This window comes from Colias eurytheme, chromosome 3 (assembly GCF_061535395.1).
Source record: "Colias eurytheme isolate Ceu_HAF_F1 chromosome 3, ilColEury1 Martin Lab GWU primary, whole genome shotgun sequence".
In the NCBI taxonomy this organism is placed as follows: domain Eukaryota; kingdom Metazoa; phylum Arthropoda; class Insecta; order Lepidoptera; family Pieridae; genus Colias; species Colias eurytheme.
The window spans coordinates 9298013-9325218 of NC_142982.1; the positions used below are offsets into that span (position 1 = coordinate 9298013).

Below are 27206 nucleotides of genomic sequence, written 5' to 3' on the forward strand. Positions count from 1 at the left end.
TCGTTTATGCGACTGCTGGCGGTTTTAGCGACGCTGTTTTGGGATGGCTGGTGAAAGGATCATTAGGCCTTTTAACTCCGACCTCTTGTGTACCTTTGACGTTTGAGAGCTGTGGTTTAATTTATTTTTTTGAGAAAATTCGAGTTCTTACTGGTCCACTGTATTAAATGTCTACTTGAGCTTTGGATGTGATAGAGTCACCTCTACATAGCATAGCAAGCGTGAGCTTTGCTATGCTATGTCGAAATATTGTAATATATTGTATACATATTATAAGAATCAATATCGTAGATACATGTATATTACGATTTGTTTTACGTTTACGTTGTTATTACGACTTATTGAATATAATTCCGAATTCCGAATTTGCTAATTAATCAGAACAAGTATTTGAATATAATACCTTAAAATAGCTTGATATCTAAACAGGTTTACAATCAAACAAACGATTGTTGAAATAGCTTTTACAGTTCAAAATCTCCTAATAATCATTTAACTTTTGTTTTATGTTCAACATTTTCTTATTAAGTCCCATTTAATTACGTAAAGCAAACATGAAATGAATCCTTAATACTCAAACGACATTACACCAAGTTGTCGGCAAGTTGATGACTGTAGCCATTAAATTTTATGGAATATAAAGCTTCTGTAAATAAAACTGATTTGTTGAGCGGCAGAAGATCGAATGAAACGACAATAATTTTTTTACGATTTATTTTCTGTTAAATTTTGCGAGAGTTATTGCCTTTCTTGTTTCTATGACCAATTTTCGGTGGAAGTGATATGAACAAAATTCATTTCATTTCGCTTGGATATAATAAAATAAATTATGATAAATTTATTGTAATAAAATATGTAGACGTCGCTATGTTAACAATATGAAATCAGAGGTATCTACATGAAAACATAATCGTTAAAAAATGGACACTAAAAGTTCAATTTGTTACCACCATTTGTTTTAACTTATAAGTATCGAAATAGCTTTCAAGTATTTATTGTTCTAGCATTCGATCAAAAATAAACGTCACATAAAACTAAACTTTATGCCTAACCCATACGTCACATAATTGTACACTAAAAGAGATTTATGATGTTTTCCGCGGTTGGGGTAGGCCTGATAGAACGCATTTGGTGTTTGTTTGATCGATCGCTCCTTCGGACACTTCAAACAATGTTCGGATGATGAATTATAAAATAATTACAACGCTGCTACAGAACAATAGGGAACTGTTTATGCAATTCTAGTACGTAATAACTAATACGGGGGTATTGTATAATATTTAATGCAAAGCAAACTGTTATGATTGCTTTGAAAATTTGATCGCATAACATCGGTTAAATTTATTTTAGTAAAGTGAAACTAATAAATTATAATAACCAAATATTGTTATAGTATTCTTAAAATATTTGACTAGTTGGTTAAACTTTATGTTAATGAATACCTACTTCTTTTGAATTTGTAAGACGTGATAATAAAAATGAAATTTGATACACCCAGTTACAAAAGATTATAAATTATTGATGTAAAATAATGTTATATTTTTATATATTACTTCAATATTTTTATGAGCCGCAATTAAATAGATTACTTAATTATTATCTAATATTCACAGATAATAAAGACTAGATTAAATTATATAAGTTTAAGACAGCGATATCGTACAGATTAATATTAATATATTCGCATTGTAAATGGTAATTTCTCTCAAGGCTGTGGAAAGTGTATTATGTGCTGGATTTGAATTTGAAATCTCTGAAATATCTCGCTTACAATATTTGTTTGTGACGCACTCTCGTTATCCCAGATTTACTTAATTTATGAACAGTGAAAATGACAAGATGTTTGATTTAAATTTATAATTAAATCTTTTATGAAGTGTACATAATCAGACTTATGTCTTTATGCGAGGTAAGAAAATATTTTTTTTTCATCTGTAAAATTTATTAGAAAATATGCTTAGATTTTAAATATTTGTTTCAAATTTATCAATATGAAAAATAAGGTAGCGTTTCTTACAAAACTGAAGCCTTATGTAACTTGCCGGGTTCGTCAGGCAATAATAATAATTAAATTCAATATAACAAGATGATTATCCAACACAAGTAATACTAATATAATCACACAAACCTTGTAAAGTCCTTCTTGTAGCCAACAACAGCTCAGCAATAGGCCTGGTGGCGGCTGCTATCTTGTCCTCCGCGTTCCTTCGTAAAGTGGTACGTAAGGAATCTTCTCTCCCCCGACCGCAACATTGACTTCCGCAAATGAGACCTATGAAAAGAAAAACCACCAAAAATTAACTCAACATATAATTTTTTCCAGACAAATTATGATAAAACTTAAAGGAAACCAATTTGATGGTATAAGATATATTAATCAGTCGATTAAAACTTTACAATTCTTGCGAGATCAGAATATTCAAGAGTTAAACTTGTAAGTTCGAAAGCATGCATCTATTAGTCTAAAATGCGGTGCAGCAATATTGCAAATTTGCATTGCAATTTGTTCCTGCACAGAAGATATTAACTAATTTCCGACGTAGAAATGTGAACGCTGACATTTATTAACTTTTCATATGCTTTGGACAAATACAACAAAGTAATAACATTTTATTGCAGTAAAGAAAGACTTATAAAGGCGACATCTTAACCGTAAATATTGTATAACCCTCTTAACACTATTCGATCACAATCGGGTGTGTACACTTGTATGTGTTCGTTGAGAATTGCGAAGGTGATTAAAGTGGTATTTAAGTAGTCTGTATTACAAGCAACATTGTTTCCCTTTTACACTTCATTATAAACAGTTTTTCTATTCTGGACTCTATCTGATCTACGACCTTAAAAATATATCCACAATTTACTACATAATTAATAGTTTCTACATCTAACGGAAAAAGTTTGCTAAATACTGTAAAATATTTTCTAATAACATTCCACATTATGATAAAAATAAAACAATCACAAAGCCATGGACTCTCATGTGCTTCTAAAAGTAATATATTCAGGTAAAACAAAGTGTAAATTACATTTAAGTGAGGTCACGCTGACGTAATGACAGGTCCCATTGTTGACGAGGGTCCAACCCACATTTATTGGACAATACACTAAGTACATTTTGAAGAAACTTACCCTTGCCGGTAACAGGTTGAATTTAATACGAGTTACGGATTGTTTACCGTAAGTCAAATTAACAACTAAAATATGTATTATAGTTGAAGAAACAGTTTGTTTTGTTTGCGAACTTCAATTTAACCTTATTTTTTTGTGCAGAACTACGGTCTAAAAATCGATATTCCATAAAAATCGAAACTAATCCATGAATGAGACATGGCAATAGAAACAGGATAACTTGATTTTGTATTTATAGAATCCCGAGTCTCTTCATACGTTTCTTTTATTACTATTTGTAGATATATCAGGTTCATAACATCAATATCTGCACAGATTCTTAGAGATCTTATAAAGATTTTGTTGCATACTTCAATGCAATAAAATATTCGCATATTTCTAAATAAAAAAAAGAATAAAGCTATTGATATAATAAATAATACTGTAATGACTTTAAATATAAACTAGGCGTGTTTTATTTAATACAATTTAATAAAGGTTAGATATAGGAGAACGTATATAAATTACCCTCATGCAGTGCAGAAATATCGCTTCTAGTCTAATAAATAATTTGGAAAATCCAAAAGTGCACGCCTCATAATTTTTTTTTAATAAATATTTATTAATTATTATTTTTGTTTATTTAATAACAATTAAACCACATCGAATCAGACCCTGAAAAATGAAAGGGTTCTATTCCTGAGCATACTCAAGCGTAAGAAAAAAAAAAGACTCGATTAGTAAAGTATTTTGGTCGCTATCGTGTTAACAAGAAAAAGGATCCGCACATACAGACACACGGACGTCCAAGACAGAACTTTTTTAAACTGTTTTTTAACTAGTTTAAATAACAAAAATGACATCAAAAATATCATGAACGTTAAAAATAGTGTTTTTTCTTAATATGTGTGTGTATGTATTATCTTACAAGTGCAATGTATGATACATAAAGACATTTTAAGTTTGAAAGATCAGATGTTTTGCGCGAAGTGACAGTAGTACCCACCTCAACGCTTCGCTTATGAGGCGTGCAATATAATACGATATGATGTCACCATATGTGGTAGAGCAAAATATGAACGTAAATGATCTGTAACATCCATTAAAGCCAAAGATGCGTGGTTCCGAAATAATACATTCTATAAATATCATATTATGTCTACATAAAGAAGTTTGTTTCTAAAATGTTGTTGTTAAAATTGTGTTGAATTTTTTGGAATTGAATAATAGTAACGAAATCTTCAATTTCTTTCATAAAGTCTAGAAACATTTAAAGCAACAGCTATTAATTATGAAACTTATAAAATGTAGGTACAGATTAATTGAACAATATGTTCTTTTGGTTAAAATCAACGAAACGAGTTAAAATCGCATACGCAAACTGTCTTTCCAAACAAATCAATGCGCTAGTCTCTCCATCGTCTTTGATATGTGCTCTATAATACGGTATGTTGATGTATGATATATTAGATACATCTAATATACTGTAGACAGTATACTGTATAATACAGGATATGTCATCGTTCAGTCATGAAACGTTTGGCACCGTCGCCGAGTTAACGCTCGCACGCGCCCAAGGCCGGACCCGCGCAGACATCGCGGAGTCCGCAAAAACTATTTTTATATCTCTTTTTGTTTAAATCGTAACGTGATGCAATTACTGAAAGCATTTTTAAAGAGTATTCGAGTACTTTTTATCTCGTTTTCAAGCGACAGGTGGCTAAATAAGATTAAACACGTTCGCGGCGAACCACTTACTTGAAGTCTTGAAGAGGGGACATGGTATTTTTATATGGCTGGTAAGGTGAAAATTTGAGTTAAAATTATCATCCACAATAATTTTTGCGTAGAAAATCTGCGATTTTTGCGAATTAAATATAATATAATTATGTAAGTAGATATTTCTTAAAATGAAAACGTCAACACATTCTACTTACAAATAGAAGACCTAACGTTACGCACACCTCAAATGAACCTAAAAGTGGAGTAGGTATTGATAATGAACCTGTTTTAAAGCGCAATCAGGTAAATTAGCATCGGCATTTTGAGATAACATCAAATGAATGAATAATAAGTATCCCCAAATGCAGTATTACAATATAAATAGGACGACCGACATCCGCTACTTTGTACTTTACGACTTCTAAACGACCTTTGAACGTGCCGGTATTTGCATAAACGAAATATTTTTACTGCCATTCTTACTAAACATAATGTATTTTTATTTAATTGCCTCGTTAAGCCTACACCACTCACATTCTAAATGTTTTCAATAAAGCTAAATGTTGTAAACGCATGATTCAATCGTGATTCAAACGGAAAGAGGCGTATAAAATCCAATGCGTATATTTCTCACGATTTCCAATAAATGCGCTGCTACAATCCGCAAATCCTTTGATATAGTGGCGATATTTCAGTATTTTCTTTGATAACAAAATATTCTGTATGGGATAAAATGTAAGCTTTTGTTTGTAAAAACTCGAAATAGCTCGTTCACCGAACGTTAGTGGAGGTTAAGGGTGCTTACAGAAATATTGGATTAGTACCAGCCGAGTGTATTAAATAAGCAAAGCACTATCGAATATACACGAGATGAAAGAGCTCGTACAGATAGCCGAACAACAATAAACTTATCCTGTCTCTGTGTACGATATTGATCAAATAGTTAATATAAATAAACTCGATTATACTAAAAACAGTAGCTGATGTATATTGATTAGTACTAATACATAGTTAAATAACTATTGTTATTTTAAATGAAATATATGGAAAAGCGAAGGTCTATGTTATATTTTTTTTTGTAAATAAAGAAAATACATAATATGCGATGCGCGCAGAATTGTATGATATATGATATAAAACAATTTCTACCGTTCAAGACTGAAGAAAGAAAAGAAAATGAGTGAATAAATAATGTCACGTATTTTTCTCCTTGACATTGTCTGATTATGCTTGATACGAAGATCGGGATGTGAGCTCTGAAGAAAAGGAAGTAATATAGCTGTAACATCTGCAATTTCATACTTGTATGTATAGAAGTCGGTAATATTATGTGCTGCGAACAAGCTGGTACGTATGTTATAATTTTAGTTGACAATTTACGGCAGATGTTTCTTTTTCTATTAAAATACATATAGTTTCTACACAGATATATCTACTAACAATAATCACAATAATAGTAATCAAGATCTTAGTTAAGTAATGAAATGATTTTCTTTTTTCAGCTAAAAAAAATTAAAAAAAATAATTTGAATTTTCTTTGAAATCGTTGAATATAAATTCATACTCGTATGTTAATCCTGAACTATGTACAAATGTGAAAAGCGGGTCATTATATTATTATTTTTAAAATTTTCTTGCGAACTTTTAGCGCTATAAAGCGTTGTCACGGAAATAGACTGAATAAACTGTTTCATGAAGTAGCTTAGCGAGAAATATAATTAAGTCTGCGTAAATTGTTAATTTTCGTTTGCGAAATGGTTTTAAGATTGAATAGTGGGTATTTAAACGTATACATAATTTCCTTTTGAGAAAAATATACTTTTAAACATATTAGATTGAATTAAAATTTATTAATTTAGTTACAATTGCCACATTTCATACTTTAAACTATTTTTTTTTATTTTTGTTACCTTCTCACTCCATTTTCATAGTTTTCGTATCTCATACATTTTTTACAGAAAACTAACTTTTCAACCACACCATGTCTAAAATTTGCTTTTCACTTTTTTACGAACACAGTCACTTTTATTCCCTTCAGTAATATTTTATTTAATTAAGAAAACGATTAACTTTTTCCCATATCAAATAAAACTTCATCCCCATATTATACGCGTTTAGTGTTCACGCGGCAATTTTTTTTTTTTCTGTAGCACCACAGATTATAGAACACTATACTAGGTTAGCACTTAGCACAGATAATATAATACTATATTAAAGATAATATAGAAGTATATACCTAAAAGGTATGTTTGTTTAACTTGGATGACACACATGATATTGCGTTTGCGTACTTTGTATATGCTATTATTAATAATATCTAGAATATTGATAAACTTAAATCAATTACATTTAATGATAATTGAAAATAACACCTATTGACATGATGATTATAGACCCTTGAACCGTGACATTAGTAATCGTAAAAAATAGGATTTCCATATAGATAATCTTAAAGATTATAAATCCGTATTAACGTAACGTATAACGTAACAATAATTATAAAACTATTTTTAGTATAAAATAATTGTACATAACGCCAAGCGACACTTTTGCTTTCTAAGCGAATAAAAAGTAACTTTAAAACTAAACGAGTCTCGGAGGAAAGAGGTCACTACAGCGAAGGCGTATAAGTATCATTATAAAAACGTGTGGGCAAACGAAACCGAGAGTTTAACTCTTTATATAGACAGTTCCCTTAATTAGAGTCGAACCCACTTGCATTGCGTAAGGTATTACCATATTCATACGGGTCCTAATACTTTGCATTTCATAGACTTACGTTATATTTTTAATTAATGACAGCCCGCGGCAGGTTTATTTAGTGGTAAAAATAAACCTAATTAAAACATACTTATAATCCAATTTCATACCAATTTTTTGTCAATTTTCATCAAAAATTGCACTTTAATTAATTACCACACACACGCACACGTACACAAACTTTCTTCTTCTTTTTTCAAATGGTAACTTTTAAATGTGATAAAATAATTTAACATCACTCAGATTAATATACGATAATTTAATAAGATACATAGCTATAAACCCACAGATCTATACAGATAAATAATTAATTAATCATAGAGATGCAACAGTAACATGTAAACAGAGTAATTTAATTGTATGATGGATAGCAACAACCAATGCAAGCTATAAAGCAAATTATACGTTTGATTGATCTATAAATAAAATATTATATTATATATTTATTCGCCAACCAGAACAAAAAGTTATACTATTTTCCTAACATAAAATTACCTCCCTTTTAATATTATAAAAGTAGTGTCACAGTATAAATGTCATAAATTTACCGTATAAGTTCATAAAAAGTAAGCATTACATAGTTAACTAATCGTGTTCTTATTGTGTTTAATTTCACATAAATGTGAGTTAGATGTTATACGTGGGCAAATTAAAACTTCGCCAAAATGTTCCAGCCATATTGTGCTTAAGATTTGCATTTCAGAAGAACATGCAGAGCATCTTTCTTACAAAAAGTGAGTTCATTAGCTGTTATATTCAACGTCTTACGTCTCTAACTAGGAGTCAAGAGGCAGGTTCAAGCGCTCTTTGGAGCGGCGATGCTGGATTAAACCCGCTTTACAAGACTATTCCGAGATCTGTATCTTTGTGTGTAGATAATTATAACTAGGATAAGGGACAAGGGTACGGATCCCCTTGAAGTCCTTACAACTTCTATAACTAATATTATTGAAGTTATATGAAACTTTGGATTAAGGGTCTGTAATCTTGGCACGTAATCATTTTGTCTGAATATTAATCTAGACTCTATTTGGATAATATATACCTACATGTGATATTTATTTAAAACTAGCTTTCCGCCCGCGGCTTCGCCCGCGCAGTCATAGAAAAACCCGCATAGATCCCGTTCCCGTGGGATTTCCGGGATAAAACCTATCCTATTTTCCGGGATAAAAAGTAGCCTATGTCCTTTCTCGGGTATCAAAATATCTCCATACCAAATTTCATGCAAATTGGTTCAGTAGTTTAGGCGTGATTGAGTAACAGACAGACAGACAGAGTTACTTTCGCATTTATAATATTAGTATGGATGTTAAATAAACGTAAATTTTAGAACACAGTGGATTTACTTATATTTTGTAGAGGAACTGCAGGTTTGGTACTTTGTAATGAATTTATATTTACAGCAACTTTTGCTGTGACATATTTTCTACTCCTAAATTGAAAATTAAAAAAATGTTCTACTTCCGAGTATGGTTAACGATTCATTTGGTAAAGTATTATATAAGTGTCTATCTATAAATAAGTAAATCGTAATTTTTCATCAAATACTTTAATGTTAAACATTTGTTTAACTTATATAAAATTTATTCAAGTAGTGAGTATAAGCAACGACGAGCTCGCAAGAGAGCTACAAACAACAAACAAATTAAGTGTCTATAAATATTTATAAACAACGCGGACTGTAGAAATAGCTGAAGTAGCCTAGCGTAGATGGAGGATATCTACTGTTTAAACTTTAAACAATATCTATAAATGGAGCTCGGTTTAAAAGTACGTATTATCGTATGTGTTTTAATGCGTTGATATATGTACAAAACATTTCCTTGTTAACTTCATATAAACAAATCATTTAATTTCACATGAAAATATCGAATGGCCTAAAATAGTCTATGAACGACCTTAAATTAAATTAAATTCAGCCCTAATACTAGCAATTATAATTATTGCTATTATATCTGTAGAAATCCGTATCAATGTTGGATTTTTCATTGATCAAAAGTGGAAAGGAAACTGGGAACTCAAACTGAAATCAACCAATTAAGATACGCAGTTAACATGGTGTTTATTTATTAGAAGCACTTTAAATGCCAATTTTAACAGTTTTAGCTCATTAATTATGTATTACTATGTAGGTTAGAGGTTTTCACATGAAACTTCCGCAATAAAGAAAAGTGGATGAAGATTGGCTTTCATTGGAATGCACCTTCTACATTGTAAATAGTGTGACACCATGTGACACTATGCGGGCATTCCGTCTTAATGGAAAATTAGCGTTTTAATATGTAGGTACAATAACATAACTTCCTTTTCTTTATTTATTTTATTGAAATGTTTAAGATTTTAGTGATTGTTTTGATGTCAATGCAAAAAACTACTTAGCTGCACATACTATTATATCTTACTCTCAGACGATTGATACGATCAAAAGATTGTATACCACGTATCTATTTATACCGGCTTATACCCGACACATCTGACCCCATCTTTATAGATTTTTTTCTAATAAATAATTAATTTAATATGTGATAAGTTGGACTTATTTTATTTTGGAAAATGAATAACGATTATTTGCATCAAAACGTAAAATATAAACCAACGTTTAATAGTTATACCGACCTTATTTATTACAGAATATAATTTTATTATGGTTTAACATAATATTCTCCGATAGCATGTAATATAATATTTATTGATTGATAGAATATTCGCCGGCGATACCGGAATGTGCTCTGACAAAAATCGTGCCCGCATAGGCCTTGAGATATTGCTTTACATCCATTTAAGTATGAACAATTAATTTACCAAACAACACGTAATAAATTTATGCTTTAATATTTCTCGATCATTCAGTTATCGAATTTCATGCAGGTCATTCATTGACATCCACGATTAATACAATGTTATTAACATCGCTTAAGACACTTTGTAATATTAAGAAATTGTAAAAGTTCTTGTTTCTAGGATACTGACCAGACTAAGACAAAGTATTAAAGTAAATTGCTTACAATCCGTACTATATACATAATCTAATCTAATAAAGACCGCGGATCCTAAATCAATACAAATATCTATATTTAAAGTTTTGAGCTCATCTCTTCTGAGGTAAACCACAGACGAAAGTTCTAGTGGAATACCCATATCCCTGGTGGATATATTAATAGCCTGATGATGAATAAATTAACACTCGATTAACCCACACTGCCGTGGGTTAATGGCTCTCTGAAATTAGAGACTTCTCCGCTTACTAAATCAATATATTATTTCAGTTGATGGAACTCGAGTTCATAAAAAAGAAAACAATATAGGGATAAATTTGGCTCAATGTCTAATGTGATTGTCTTAATATGAATATTATTGTATTATCTATTCAGTTTTGATTGGATAACGAAAATATTGTGGTAAGTATAAAAAGCTCATTTTAATTAGGATTTTCTTATCATCCAATGAAGCAAAATACATATGTTTATTTGAAAGCGACTTGCTTAAAGTTATAACTATTTTGATTTAATTTTTTTTTCATTTGTAGCTCTCCATAATATTTTAATTACAAGTCATTCAGCAAATTTCAAATACATATGTCTTAACCAATATTTTTCACAAGCGAAGATTAAAATTTACAAGCGACTGTAACATAATAAGACATTTAAATTATTACTTAATATACAAGAACATTTGAAGTCTGTTCAAGAAGAGAATAAACAAAGATTAGGATGATATTGTACATATTTACAGAAGCAAGGTATATTTAGAGCTAAGCTGACTGAAATTGCAATAAGGCGGTCCACAAACAAGTAATTCAGTCGCTACGTTAGCGTAGGGCTGCCACTTCATTATATCATAATATAATATATTAAAAAAAAAGAATAACAATTTTAGTATCTACGAAATCTTTAAGCCCATGGAATTCACCAATAAACTATTCATTAAAAAGAATAAGTAGGTACTTACGTTTAGGAAAGATATTAAATTAAGTTGGACTAAATGAAAACAGTTAACAGTCCAAACAAGGTTAATTAATGTCGGCTAATCGGTCTAGATACTAGAGGGAATTAAATAGATAATTCGAAACCTACATACTAAACTTGATTAGGAATACCACGTTAATAGGATTAGCATGGAAACAGTATTAAATACATGAAATCTATATAATCATGAACTCATTTGTTAATTCCAATCTCCTAATAACCTATAGCATAGGCTATACACTAGGTATACACTAGTATACTGTGTAGTATTATATTATCTGTGCTATAACTAAGTTGAGCCACAAATAATGCATTATTACTACCGAACATTACAATGTTCGGTAGTAACATAAGAAATAAGAGCATTTTCATAGTGGCAACCCTAGAATCATGAGATTTCGCGTAATATTCTTTAACAACAGCAACATTCGGTAACAACATTATCATTACGGAAGGATTTCACTAACCATATTACTGCGACGTGTAATGGCACTGCTATTAACTTCTCTTTGTTGTAAGTACACGTTTGTTGCATTAAACTTCTTTTGTTGGGAAGTTCGGTCAAAATGCACTCGAATAAGTTTTTAACTGGTAGAGCCAAGTTTTATTTAAATTCAGAATGTTTTATAGTGCATTACTAAATAAAGTTAGGAAAACTGAAAAGCACAAATTCCTAGTCGTATCTTATATAAGTATCACTGACACTATACATTATTATATTACATTTTTGAAGAAGTGTCGAAATAATTTACTTCGAGAGAAAAAAATTGCTAGTTTTTCTTTCAACTAACTACAATGAATTAGTTTATCAATTTTTTGCGTTCATTTCTCTCTTTTAATTTTTAATACGTATTTATTACATTAAACTACTTCAATATTTAGCATTTAGAAATGTTAGTGCATGCGGCATGTCAACAAGAATGCATCGTGTATAAGCTAATGCAAGCGCAATATTAACCGCTTATCTTGTTGCAATTATCTTATCAGATATAATATCTCGAGAATTGCTTTGTAAGATAAACTTACTTGTTCTAATTTCAATAAAACGGTCGTGTTAATAGAAAATGCAAATATAATCTTTAAACTTTTAAAGTATTTTGGTATTGAGTTTGCATTTGTTACTAACAAACAATAGAACGTCTGCAAACAAAGCGGGATAATATTAAATTTCCAAAAAGTCTTAATTTTTTGACATGACAAAATGCGGGCCGAAACACGAAATAAAGCCCTCAGCGGCGACTGACAAAAGTATTATATCAAATATCCCTTTATGTATATTTACGACGTAATCTGAAACGTGTCCTCGGAGCGTCGCATGTCAATGTACGCTTAAAGTGCAAATGCAATTTTTTCGTGAACCAGACCGGTCGGTAGGTACGCACTCAACACTGCGTGTCAGCAGACGAGACATATTATTATATACGTTTAGGACGGTTGCTAACGATACCAATTAATATGTAAAAGGTTTTATTGGCCAGTAAGGAAATACACTTTTTTTTTAAAGAAGAAATGAGAAGATGACGGTAATGTGCTAGTGTAAACTCAATATTAAAAATCGGAAATTTGAAGTCGATTCAATAAATTGTCTTTTAATAAACTTAGTTAAATAATGCAAATGTTATTTTCCTGGTATAAAAACAAGTTTACATAAGTTAAATTGAAATAAATGAACGTTTACTTTTAATTTTAAGCTAATTAAATGATACTAACTGGAAGTGAAAAATCAATAATGCAATAACGAAGCAACAAACAAATTATGCGAGCTCCTCCGAACCGTATATTTGAACAGAGTTTAAATTTTATTTTTTATTTTTTGGGCGATGCATCGATAGCCTTATACGTAATTTGAAATGAAGGTGTAATAAGAAACCATTACGTAGCGAAATGCGAGTAAAAAGAATTTCGTAATTAAGCTGTTTTTATTGCCTCCTAATTTATATATTACATTTGAGCGTGCGCTGTTATTTTGATGAACCAAATGCGTAAATAATTATAAGCTGCCTTTGATTATGACATGTGCGGTGTTTTATTTTAAAGCACCTACATCTATATCATCTGCTCACATAATGGGTATTTTATTCATCAATTCGAAGCCTTTACTGACCTTAAAGTCCTCACAAAGCCGTGCAAAATTAAATTCCTTTCCACACTTTTCGCTGTTTACTAAAATTGTACATAAAGGGCTATGGAATTAATTACAGGGAATTTCCAGGACGCAATTTCGTATAATCTTATAATACCTTTATTAATGTGGATAAATCTTTATACGTTGTTGTAACAATGCAAAGTTTATAAGGAAAAAAAAAACTTAGGTAAAAGTGAAACTTAGGCACAAAATTATCGTACGGTTCGACCGTCACGCGACATGCGCTACACAGACCAAAAAGTTTGAGACGATGTAATAAAAGTTTCACTTTAAAAACATGCGATTAAATTATAAGAAATTTACATAACACGACTTGTTAAAAAATACGATTATCACACAGATTATCATCAGTAAACATATGTAGACATGATCCATTGCGTGTTTCATGGATAAATATAATACACATTTCTCTCCAAAAGTTATTCTTGAATTTCTGTACTAATTGTTATTTATGGCTTTTTAATATAATTGTGCAGTGAAGATCCCAAAACTTGAGATAATATCATCAAAATCAGACAATGAGACAACAATAAATTGCGTTCCAAATCAATTACGAGAACGAACGAAGGTTTATAATTAGAATTCGATGAAATTATACAGTTTCAAATAAATTCAATTTTAGTTAGGCTTTGTCGTGTTGCAAAATTCCACAACAAAAAGCTTTCAACTGGTTTTCCTTATAAAAGATAACATAACAAAGCAAACAATACGATCAAATACATTTGTATAGCCGGTAATGTGATGATGAAGCCGGATTAGAAAGAGAGCAGTGATGTGGCAGGTTATCGACGGTCGATAAGCCTAATGTAATGGATGAGTCGATGAGAAATGTTTCCTTAGTGAATTGATGTAATAACTGGCTTTGATGCGATGCTAGATAAAAATAACGCTGAAAATACCCTTCCTGGGATATTGGCTTGTTACGAAATCTAGGGCTGTGAACCCATACATCATTATGCTTTATAGTGATATAATGGACAGTAATTATTGTAAGTGCCATTTTTCCTACTTTTTTTGTCCGAATGGAAAAGTTGCTTCACAGTTCACACATATCTTTATAATAGATATTAATTAATCTCTATATATGAAAATGAATCCTTATTCCCATGGTCATGGCATCAGGCCTGAATAGCTCGACTATTTTTGATAATTCCCTTTTAATGTCTTCGTTATTGTAAGGAGACGAGTCTTATGAAAGAAAAACAAAAGAGAAATCAACGGCTATTGAAACTTCACGGGCTGGACAATCCGCACGAAGACAGAACGTTTTAAGGTGATGAATTAATTTTTCTAACATTTACGGCCCTTTTTAAACCTTCGTAATTTTTATATTATTAAAGTTGTCGTGATGAAAATTCTTGACAAGAAAGTTCAATAGTTACACAATACGTCTACCGTTTTAGAAACATGATTCCATGATATTTTCTCGATAGAAAAAAAATACAAAGTTCTCATTGTTATTTTTTTTTAATCTCTGGCATCTTCAAAATAACAAACGTAAAGTTACGACTTTTTGGATATTAACTATAAAACATACAACCTATACGTCTACCGATTTAGAATTTTGAAATATGCGATGGTTTTGAAATAAACAAGAAATACTTGAAATTAGCGCGCGACCAGCCAATATAGCGAGAGCCGCCCTGTACCTTCCTACCCCGATCGCTGCACGAGTCATTCCCGCTACGGCCGTCACACGGGGAACTAGTGTCGCTCGCGCCATCGTAAAAAAGGGTGACAACACAATAAGACAAAATGAGACAAATGGGGACAATAAAGAAAATAAGAAGAAGAAACATAAAGGTTGGAGGAAAAAGAATGCTTACAATTGGAACAAATTAATGAAGTAAGTTGGTTTTATTTTAAATTTGATGATAATTGTATTATAGACGATGTTTGATATGTACCCCTGTTTTAAGTACATAACGAATGTGTAAGATTTTTTTCATTTATAGCATAGATAATCTTTTCAGAAATCCGGAATCCAGAAGGAAAATAAACCCACTGATTGTTCTCAATGTGAACCCACTCCTTCGTAAGTACCTTTATTCAGTCAAAAATGTATGTTATCAACGCTCTACTGGTTTTATCGCATGATTCCATTTTTAGCAAAAAGCAACAAAGTGCAAAGAAATAAAAAATCATGGTGAACTTAGTGGAAGTATGGTGGCCGTAATATGGAACAGGAGCTCATCGGAGTAGTATTATATTTAAAAAAATACGAAAAAATTTCAAGAATTACATTTCTTAGTAGGTGGTAGATAAGTATGTTGTATAAAGAATTTGATGTTGATATTTATTTCATTTATACTTACTACACCTGTGCGGGAAATTGCTTAGTACTAAAACAGGTTTATATTCATATTTACATAGTAATGTGAGTTTTCATTTCGAAAAATTTTGTGTAAGTATATTAAATTGAGTTCCTGGGTGATCTGGAAACACAATTGGGCCCGGAAGATGGCGCTGCAGTCACTCCTCCTAATCACATGAACCGATTTGGATGAATATTTGTGTGCACATTTCATTGTTGTGGGATGATTGGTTGATTCGTTTTCACATTAGCTAATATTATGTATTTTTGTTGTAAACTTAATTTAATGTTTATAATACATTATTATTGGTATAAATAAGCCAGTGTTCGTCTCACATTGCTGTACCTGCCTACCTACCCTACCAGGGCCTAACTTTGTTCTGGCTATTTTATTTTGATTATTTGTAATGAATAATTACAATTATAATAGAGTGCAAAAAATAAATACATGCGTCAATATATTTTGTGTTTTTTTTTAAACAATTTTTTTATTTAAAAAAATATCATTCCGACCGCGGCTTTGCCCGCGTGGAATTAGGTTATATCGTGAATCCTGTTTTTCCCACAGAAGTGTTCAGTTCGGATAAAAAGTATCCTATGTGTAAATCCAGACAATTAGCTATATTTTATCAAAATTGGTAATGTAGTCTTGACGTGATTAAGTAACAACTAACAAAAAAATATACAAATTAACATCCAAAGTTTCGCATCAGTTTTACTGTATTAGTGATATCTTCCACTCTTGACTTTGACTGAGAAGAATTAGGGTTTATAACTTCTTTCAGAAGTAGTACCTTTCATTTCTGGGCATGATGTACCTAATATCTACGTCAGCATCAAATTCTATCTAAATCAATTCAGTAGTCCGCGTTATTGAGTACCATTTCATTTTTTCAGAGTAACAATATTTTTTGTTATTTTAAAGATTATTTATAACCTGTATTATTTTGTAATAAAGTAAACATTACGAAATAATAATAATTATTAATAATGTCTAAGTAGTTGTTAAAAAGAAGATTATTTGTTTGCAAGAAAATAAAACCAATAAATAAACAATTAAATAAATGTATAACAATATTATAACTATATGACGACTCCATACATGTTTGTCCCGAGTCGGCCAGCGGCAGCGCGGCGAGTTTGCAAGAATGACTTCGCGCACACCCGCGTTCGCGATAGCGAGCTATTAGACTCCGCCCGCCAAGCAGTTGATTTTTTTTTGTGTATCGTCTTAATCATTCTATCTGTTCACTTGTTAAAAAAAACTAGCTTTATTCGACAAAACTATATAATTCTTACCACTTTATTTCTTCTGAAACTTTTTATTTTGGAAATAACCTGCCAAGAAATTACACAACAATAAAATTATTAATACGTTCGTATATTTTATTGCATTCTCAGTGACATCGTAGCGGTATCCCGCCCACAGTACAAAAGAATGTAAACAAATTTCAACACATTCAAATAATTTATATTGTTGTTGAAATTTATAGCTTGTGATCATGATAGTTATTATAACATTAATATTAAAGTTTCATCAAACGCTTAGTACGAATTAACCTTTTACCTCTGTCTTATTCATAATCTTGACGATTGTCTCGTACGGTGTGGACGGATGGTCTTACCTGAAAAAGAAAAATATCATTAGTATTCAATTTTCAATATAGTTCATTTTTAAATACCTACTTCATAATTCTAAACTATAATTTGGAAAATCCAAAAGTGCACGCCTCATATTTTTTTTTAATAATTATTTATTAATTATTATTTTTGTTTATTTAATAACAATTAAACCACATCGAATCAGACCCTGAAAAATGAAAGGGTTCTATTCCTGAGCATACTCAAGCGTAAGAGAAAAAAAAAGACTCGATTAGTAAAGTATTTCGGTCGCTATCGTGTTAACAAGAAAATCCTCCGCACATACAGACACACAGACGTCCAAGACAGAACTTTTTTAAACTGTTTTTTAACTAGTTTAAATAACAAAAATGACATCAAAAATATCATGAATGTTAAAAATAGTGTTTTTTCTTAATATGTGTGTGTATGTATTATCTTACAAGTGCAATGTATGATACATAAAGACATTTTAAGTTTGAAAAATCAGATGTTTTGCGCGAAGTGACAGTAGTACCCACCTCAACGCTTCGCTTATGAGGCGTGCAATAGTTCATTTTTAAATACATCGTCACTCTAAAGTCTAAGCTATATCATTTATATTGTAGCACTTTTGTACACATAAACAACTTATATCTATCAGTCCTAACGTTATAACTTACAAGAAAGGAAAGCTTTTCTATCAATTACTAATGTTGTTGTATGCGCCTAGAAAATCATTGCCAATTCTTTTAATTCCCACTTATATTACCTCTGCGTTTCATTCTTTTATTTTCCACTATGCTTTAACTCAGAAAACCATTAACTATATTGAACTACAAATCTTATAACAACATTGCGTGGTATAAATCGTGCCAGTAGCAGGGGGCAGACAGTATGGCGATGGCTAATTCCAACCCACGCACGCATTCGCACCCTCGTGGATCGTACATGCATTATTTCAAGAGTATTACACATGTGAAACACGAAACTTCGCACTTTATAAACAACCACTGCTGACGGCTCTGCAGTTGACTCATGTTGAATTTTTATTCGCTAAGTCGAACGGCTTTTGTCAGACGGTCTTAAATATATGGAACGTAACATAACAGAACTTATACCTTTTAATAAATTAGAAACTTTGTAAATATGAATTATAAGTAGGTATATCAGTCATCCATCGTTAAAGAAGACCTTGATAGAGATCTTGAATAATATTATTTTTTATGCAGGATTTATGTTCAGATGCCCAAAAATATCCAAAACATTATTACCTACATTTAATCTCGTTTAAATTAAGTTTAAATCTACAGGCTGTTTTAACAACAACTCTTATTATTTTAATAACACCTAAATATAAAATTACTTACATTACATAAAGGCTTTAATAATAAATATGAATTATTTATAGGTGGTTTATCAGCGTACCGCATCACTCGCCGGCGTATTGCACATTACACGTACATACGTTAATCATATTAATCAGATTCCACAAAACTCAACATATGCATTCAAGTACATATATATTATCAATGCAATATAAATCTAACAATGCACGTTTTCCTCATTTTGTACAGATTAAACCCAAATATGAGCATTATGTTAACGTATTGGTAAAATATTGTGAATTCAAAGCCGCGAGATCTCTGCTGATTTATGCACCTGCAACATTCTTGATATTTACGATAGATAGGAATATTTATTGCTAAATAACGAAGGGTCTCTTTGTTGCACATTTAATAGTTGTTAGAGGTATAAAATAACTTTTCTGTATAAAACAAGATTATTTTCATCACTGAATGTCATTGTTGGCCTCACCTGACCAGCATTCCGTATTTATTTTTCGATTAAATTGAATATATAGCGATTTGTATGTGGACATTTCCATACTAAATTGTACGTGGTGGTAGGTACTCATCAAACGTTGGACAATACAAAAAATAAAAGATAGTATGCTTTTGTTGTCTTGCACTGCAGTCTGCATACCTTTGCCTCCCGATTTGACGATAAAAATTATAAACTAAATTGATGTACACAATCCACACTTGTAACTAAGAGAAATACCATCGCATAACACTCAGTAACAAAGCCAACATCAAAGAATGTTGAAACATATCTCCGAAGTATAACAATACAGATTCCTCGGACGTCTCGTGTCGGGAACGCGAACGGAGATTCGTTACTTCTTTTTACATATTTCGTAAAGAACTGCGTATCGCGCACTCACTTGACAGGCGGCTTTTTTTGATGATCGATCTTCAGTAAAAAAGTCTACAAAGCGACACAAAGGCACGCGGATTAGCGAAGGAGGAACGAGAGATCGGGCGTCAGGCCAAGGAACGGGTTGCGTGAGAATACGAGCTAATGTATGCGTTGGAGACAATGCCGTGCCTGCTGTAACGCCTCGTATATCTCAAACACATTTGCATACATGTCACTTATATTACTATAGAACAACTTGTAAATAGATTATTATGTGTTGATTGTTTTGAATTAGCTGGGTGTTCGGTTATTGTCAAACATCAGTAATTTATGTTGAGTTTTATTATTTGATATGGATCGTGAAACGATGAGAAACCTGATAGTTTGCTTACAACGTGCCTATCAGTTCAATCACACCTAATATTTATGATGACGTTAAATTAAACGTCTAATCTAATTAATTATCCAGTTTCAAATATTCTTCACGCTATTGTAAAAAAATCACATTGTTACTTCGATTACGCAATCATATTATGGTAGGAGGTATAGCAAAAAATCCTGAGAATGTAATCTATTATATTTAATAAATATAAGGCTGTGGTAAAATATGATATATTATTTCTTTATACCTTTATTTGTTAGATATGTATTAGCTATAACTATATCCTAAGAAAAATATATGAAAACAACCTTTGGCGACAAAAATGTTGGAAATTTTTGCAATAATGAAGTCACTCGTTAATTACTGCGGGGTTAGATAAAATTTCAGCGCGATAATAATTATTATTATACATCATTATTACCATCTGGCCCAGTAATGGAACTAAGTATAGCTGACTGTGCACGTGCAAGCACCTCGCTTCGTTAAAGCTGCGGATTTAAAATAAAACTTTTGCAGAACAATAAAAGTTGCGGTTGTACTGAAACGTCACGAATGTAATCCGTGACACGCTGAAACCGTTCTTTATTCCAGTTGTTAGTGGTTAATTTCGCGTGCATAGCCATTTGCACTTCTTTCTTGGCCGATCTTCAGCTGCAGCGTTTTATTTCAATTGTCTCTGCGGGTGGATTGCCCTATTTGGAGTGCGCGAATAATTCTCGCTCGATAGAATCTGGAGTAGCGCTCATTACCAAACACTATGCCAGGTGAATGTGAATGCCGTGCACCGCTATTGAAACACCCACTTGATGACCCTTCATTTGGAGGCACGTGTTCCGAGATTAATTGTTTTTATTACCATTATAATAAAATGCTGAACAATAGACTTTTATATACAATGAAACTTCAACGAACACATTCAGAAGTGACTGCACATTGTCGATATTATTAAAAGAATAATAAAACATGGGAGAATAAGACACAGCGTCCCGACAATTTGAATAATTTAAATTACAGTCATCATGTGACGTCATAACGTGCCCTTATTACTGGTAAATGAGTATCAAGTGATAAGCTCAGCTTAATAAATGGTAATAAGATTAGAGCCCGCCTGTCTGATTGGGTGAACTTGTTATTACGGATCAAGTTTCTTGACGGTCAACGCAATTTTCCGCTCTGGTACCTTATGAGTAGGGCTGCTGATGTTATTTGGTTATTCCAACTGTGGATTGTTATCTAAACTGGAACCATCCATACAAAACTTTGATAACATTAAATAAGTCCAACTTTTCTTAATAAGAATTTTGAATTAACGCAATCAAAAGATTTTAATGAATTAATTAACTTATTGTTTTTTACTAAAAAGAACATACTGTAATTAAATATGAAACTCTTAAAATGATTTTTGAGCGCTTTAGTGTCAAGCAAAAAATGTAGACGTTAAAAAATGAGGGCAACACTGTTTGATTAATTGGACCGTCTATGTCGAGGATTATGGTGGGAAAGAGAGACCGAGAAAATATATTATGTTAGTTACACCGAGTGATTTATATTGGAACTTGTGATATAAAGCAAACTTACGATAACATAAATAACGCTTTCAGAAAGAAAAACAAAGGGAATTTAAGTATGTATTACAAATACTTGAACTATAATACAATAACACTCAATAATTTGTTTATTTTTATAAGATTTTAATAAATTTAAAGCTATCCTGGGCTTCTATTGAAAAAAATATTTTGATCGTGTGAACATCCCAGCATCGCGTGATATGTATGAACACATTCCACTACCTTATTTATGCACTAAGAAGTTTCTTTTGAAAAAAAAATCCCAAAATTCTGTCTTGAAAAACCTTCATGCTAAATTTAATCAAATCTGAACCAGTCATCCGAGAAAACGAAACAGAAAATAAAAATAGCATTACTATACATTATTGGTTAAGCAGATACATACCTATTCTAGTGAAAATGGGAGATGGGTAAATAAACTCATTTAGAAAAAAAACAGTAGAAGCAACCCTAACCGTCTATTACCGTCTATTGAGCCAGACGTCCTGACGACGCGGACGTTACTGTAATAAGAACCCTTTCGTTTTAAGTTTTAACTTGCTATTACTTTAATTGATTCTTTTTTGTCCATTAACAAATACAGTTTGCTCTCGTTAAGGGCCCTTCGAATGATCCTTATTCAATGAATCAGAGCTATTGGCAAAATAAAGAACTGTGATTGATTCGCTTGAATTATTTATTTTATTATTTTTATTGTATTTATGTGGATTTTCAAACGTAATTCGCATTTTTTCTTTAACTTCACATTATCATTGTAAATTAAAAAAATAAAATGTCCTTTTAAGGAAAGTATTTTATTTTATTATTCCACAAAGAGGAGAACCAAAGGCCATCATATTCTACTGCTCATTTGTTTAGGCTATGGTTTAGGCCTATACTTAGTCAGAACAAATATTTTTAAACAAAATAACATATTTTATTATGAGCCATGGCTGTCCCACTGAGCAAAGGCGTATCTTCCCTCAATCCATTTCTCCCTATTTTGAGCAATTTTGCTCCAATCCGCTAAATGAGAATCAAGCTCGTCCCGCCATCTTGTCCTGGGCCTGCCACGCAGCCTTTTGTCCTTGTTGGGGATCCACAAAGTGGTAATTTTCGCCCACAACTCCTCCGACATTCGGCCAAATAACATATATGATTACCATTAATAACATATCTTTAATCAACAAAAAGGCATTCCGATATTTGATATATTTAATGTAAACACGGGTATGCAACACAAAGCCTACATGATTGAAATATTATACTTTTATAAAATAAGCATGCACATAGTTCCAATAAATATATTGGCGTAGTAATTAACAGAAAGCTGGCGGTAATTAAAAACAAACAGGCCGGACGGTAATCGGCGGCGAATTTATTTTAACGATCTAATTTGTTATGTTAATGTGCTGATATCAGCCACTAGGGATTTCATTACTCTATTATATTTTTATTCATGTGTGTACAAATATAAAATATTAAATAAGCTCAAAGAGACTCGAAATTATTACTTTCTTCGCTGAAACTATGAAGCATGTTTGAAAAAAATTGTTATAAAAATAGGTAATAAAATTCACGTTCAAGAAATTTCTTAAATATTTAAGTTACTTCATGGTAGGTACAATAGTAATAAAACACGATAAGCAATTACAGAACTAGGTTTAAAGAATCATTTAGACAAAGCTAAATGAGAGTAAATTAACAAAGTAAATACCTAAATAATGAAACAGTCGTCCGGGCACAGCTATTCCAAAGGTAAGTTGTTTTTACTCCAGAAGTGATTGGTCATTAAGTATGTGATCAGCTAGGCGCTTTTTAAATACAAACATTGATTTAGCTGTTTTTATATCACTGGTGAGTTTATTATAAAATTGGGCACCTTCAAATGTAATGCATTTTTGTCCATAGCCAGTCCTGAACTCCTGACCTTCGGTATGTATAGATCCCATGTGTTGCGTCTAGAATATGTTGGTTTATTTTTTGTGAAAGTTAGTGCTGTATAAGAACTATCATTGTTATACTTAATAATTCATTATTATTTATAATTTACGATTGAATCATCATTATAAAATCAAACATCACATCGACTTACTATTTCAGTGCAAATCATCCAACTCAATGCAGATTCTTAGCGAGACACCGTTAACGAAGCGTCTACTCAACTCAAGCAAAACTCAGCAAGCTCAGATTGTTTATATCATGCACGCAAATATATGCCGTACTGCCTTCAAATTATGAACAGATTGGAATGCAAGGGATATTATATTGTGCGACATTGGATTCACGAATAGGACCCGAACTAATCAGGCGCTTGCTGTGAGTGAATGCTTTTTCTAGAAAAAGCTGTAAAGTGCTAATAGTCCTTTTGCGTATAATTTAGAGCTAACATGAATCTGCAATGAATGAAAATTGGAAAACTCTGTGCTTAAATCAAGAATATTACCACGAAAGTTAACACAAGAAAAATATATTATAACTCTAAAACTATAAGGCAAATAAATATTTATTTTTATAAATCCTATTTTCAGTTTATTCTGTTCGATAAAACTAAAAGGCATATTTGCATTAAATGTTTTTATTATCTTTAATAGCACTGGTATGAAATGAAGAATGAAGAATGCAGCATACAATACTTAATACGCTCATTTAACGAAATAATCCATGAAATAAAAGCGGAGCTCTAATAGGAAATAAAAAGCTACGCTGAAACTTATTGCCTTCAATTTTATGTCGCGAAGACAACAGCTGTTCTCTATCGATTCGTCATTAAGGTGACCTCAGCCGGAGGTGTCGCAGAGACATTAATATCGGATTATGAAGGAAATAATGATATAATATTAATAATATTAATCGCCTGTACAAATATATTAATGTCATCTGTATTATATGGGCGTAGCTGGTGTAGGTAATAACGAAGAAATTACTATTTTTTTTAACACGAGGTATAAGGTACTTGATAATTATAGTATAAATAAATCAATACTTTGCGTTACAAATTGTTTCAAAATATAATAAACCATATAGGTAATTATTTACGTACTTATAATTACTATCGCAAAATACCTATACAAATATGAACATGCCTTTATTTTCACACAATAGAATGCTATCTGGGATAAAGCGTGCCTGCTATAACTCTTTTATCTTAACCTTGAAGAGACAATACTTTTTCTGCCAAAACGAGCTAGTAGAGGGTTTTACCCGCCGGCGTTTCCAAACATAATTTTCGCACGAGAGCCTTGTTATTTTGTCAGTCTTTGAATGTTTGAAACTTTCGATATTCATTGTATGTTCAAATTCAAAATGTAGTACGTTCGAAACAATCCCCACAACAGCATTGGACAAAGTAAATCACTTCAGTGTAGTCTCATGCCCGCATAATATATCCGTACACAAGCTTAGCGGTGAGAATATATCTAGAGGTGCCACTAACCGTAAAGGCTTATTAAATGTTTACGAGCGCCGTAATACTGTCGACGTTTTACCGCTAATGCTATGAAGAAATGATCGTCCTATAAGCTACATTAATTTACATTACGTATGAAGTTTTACGCTGTTCAATAAAACTCTATTTAAGTACGCTATAAAAGCGAAATTCATTGTTACGAAACTTTTTTTTTACGGATTAGTGCGTCTGCCGAGCGAGGACGACATTTTTTGATGTTACCACCCGCCGATAACTAAGACCAACTACTGTATAAGAAGATAAAATAAACAAATGAATAATACAAAAGCAGAAGATGAAACGATATTTTGTTTAATTGATTGTTTATAATGACAAAGGAGATTCTGAAAGCAATGCAAAAAATTCAATTATGGAACTCGATTTCTCATCAAATTGTAAATCAAAGTACGCTCACGATGACATTCCAGCGCTACAATGCTAGCTTATTTTCTATACAAATGCTAATGAGGATGAAATTGCAGCGCTGTAGCGGTTCAAGTCGACATCACAAATGATGTCTAATCATACGGAGTTATACACGAACACGTACTAGTTAATAGTTCAACTGTAATCGTGATTATGGTTACGATGTATTATTGAGTCAATTTTATGCGGTAAGGAATTTCAGCCTAAATAACGGTAATGTTAAAACTTTTTCTCTTACAAAAATATGGTAATGACAAGCGACAGCCGCCTACGAACTCGCTACTGAATGATGTTTTAAGAAAATTAGGATATAACACTGAAAGTGTCATAAAAATGTTTTCCTTCTGTAATTCATAAATTCAATGTCTTCGTTTTAAAATAAATAAGAATATCCCATATTTTTCCATAAATGCAAACCTGTTTGCAATAAAATAAATAACAAACAATCCACGGCAAAACACATACGTATAAGCTATAAGCTGGCAATATTTCACATGACGGCAAACCTTCTACGATTGTAGGACAATATGGTTCGCATGTAATGCACTAAGATAAGTTTCCTTGGCACAGTGGAGCCGAGTCGATTCAATGCTGTACGTACGCCGCATATCAATCAAATGCACAGATGGTTGCATAGATTTATTGTGCCTCCTCATATGCATTTAGATTGAAACATGATATTTTAGAGCACGCTCTTTGTATCAAATATGTAGACCTGCACGGAACTTTTAGCATCAAATATTAAAAGCTAAGAGGATCTTTCAATTTATAGCAAAATTGGGAAGTAAAAGGAATAATAATTTTGGCCTTTATACCTACATAAGTATATGTGATTGAGAAACTGTGTATTATATGGATTTTTAAATAATAGAAATGTGTATTTCATTAATATCATTTTATAAAATCAATTGAATTAAATTATCTTCAGAAGATAAACAAAACATAATATATAACATTTTTTGCAAATATAAACTAAATAAAATCCGGCACTAAAAATATGTAATTAAATTGCAAAATACCGGCAGCAATGAGAATCTGTATAATTTATGACACTATTCGATTTAAATGATAATAAACGACAGCGCTAAATTGCCACTAAATTGATTTGCTCCAAATTGGAATTAAATTTTAGTTTACGATGTAACAAAATTATTAATTCCACATCTATATTATAATCATAAATTGTTAGACTTGATTTCTACATCATATTACGTATTTCCCTTCTTTAGAGGTTTTGAATTTTAGAAAACCCTGTATGAATCCTTGTTTAACAAAACCTAACCAAGTTTCCATTTTATACGTGACAGATTTAGGCAGATAATCTCGATTTTTCAATGGGATGGCACTAGTTTGTCACGCAGCGCCGCGGACGGCCAGGCATGAACCTCAAAATGTATGAAAAAAATGGGATTGTCCGATTTTTAGTATCGAGAGCCTTTGAAATTTCCATCAGCGTCTACAGTTTATTTTCCAAATAAGACCTCATTCACGAAAATGTATAGTGAAACAAAGTACCTAATTTATTTCCCTATTGTATAGATAGTAGGTATGTATCAAACTTAAAACTTAAGTTCCCATTGC

At 31.6% G+C, this 27206-nt stretch overlaps 2 protein-coding genes across 2 annotated transcripts in view; one reads left to right on the forward strand and one right to left on the reverse strand.

Moving 5' to 3' along the window:
• The window catches only part of dally (division abnormally delayed protein), an 85367-nt gene that overhangs the window by 22569 nt on the left and 35592 nt on the right, over positions 1–27206 (reverse strand). Inside the window, exon 2 of the mRNA XM_090120015.1 lies at positions 2129–2272. Coding sequence (XP_089976141.1) covers positions 2129–2272 — 144 coding nt within the window. The remainder of the gene's footprint in view (positions 1–2128; positions 2273–27206) is intronic.
• On the forward strand, positions 14681–16480 carry LOC149909877 (uncharacterized). The gene is made up of 5 exons (XM_090120145.1): positions 14681–14687; positions 14887–14980; positions 15416–15553; positions 15681–15742; positions 15817–16480. Exons 1-5 carry the CDS (start codon positions 14681–14683, stop codon positions 15855–15857), a joined length of 342 nt encoding a protein of 113 aa, XP_089976271.1. The 3' UTR covers positions 15858–16480.

Excerpts from the sequence above, each read along its gene's own strand:
- LOC149909877 (XM_090120145.1), top strand. Across the intron at positions 15,554-15,680 it reads AATTGGAACAAATTAATGAA|AAATCCGGAATCCAGAAGGA; the intron begins GTAAGTTGGTTT and ends TAATCTTTTCAG. Across the intron at positions 15,743-15,816 it reads CAATGTGAACCCACTCCTTC|CAAAAAGCAACAAAGTGCAA; the intron begins GTAAGTACCTTT and ends TTCCATTTTTAG.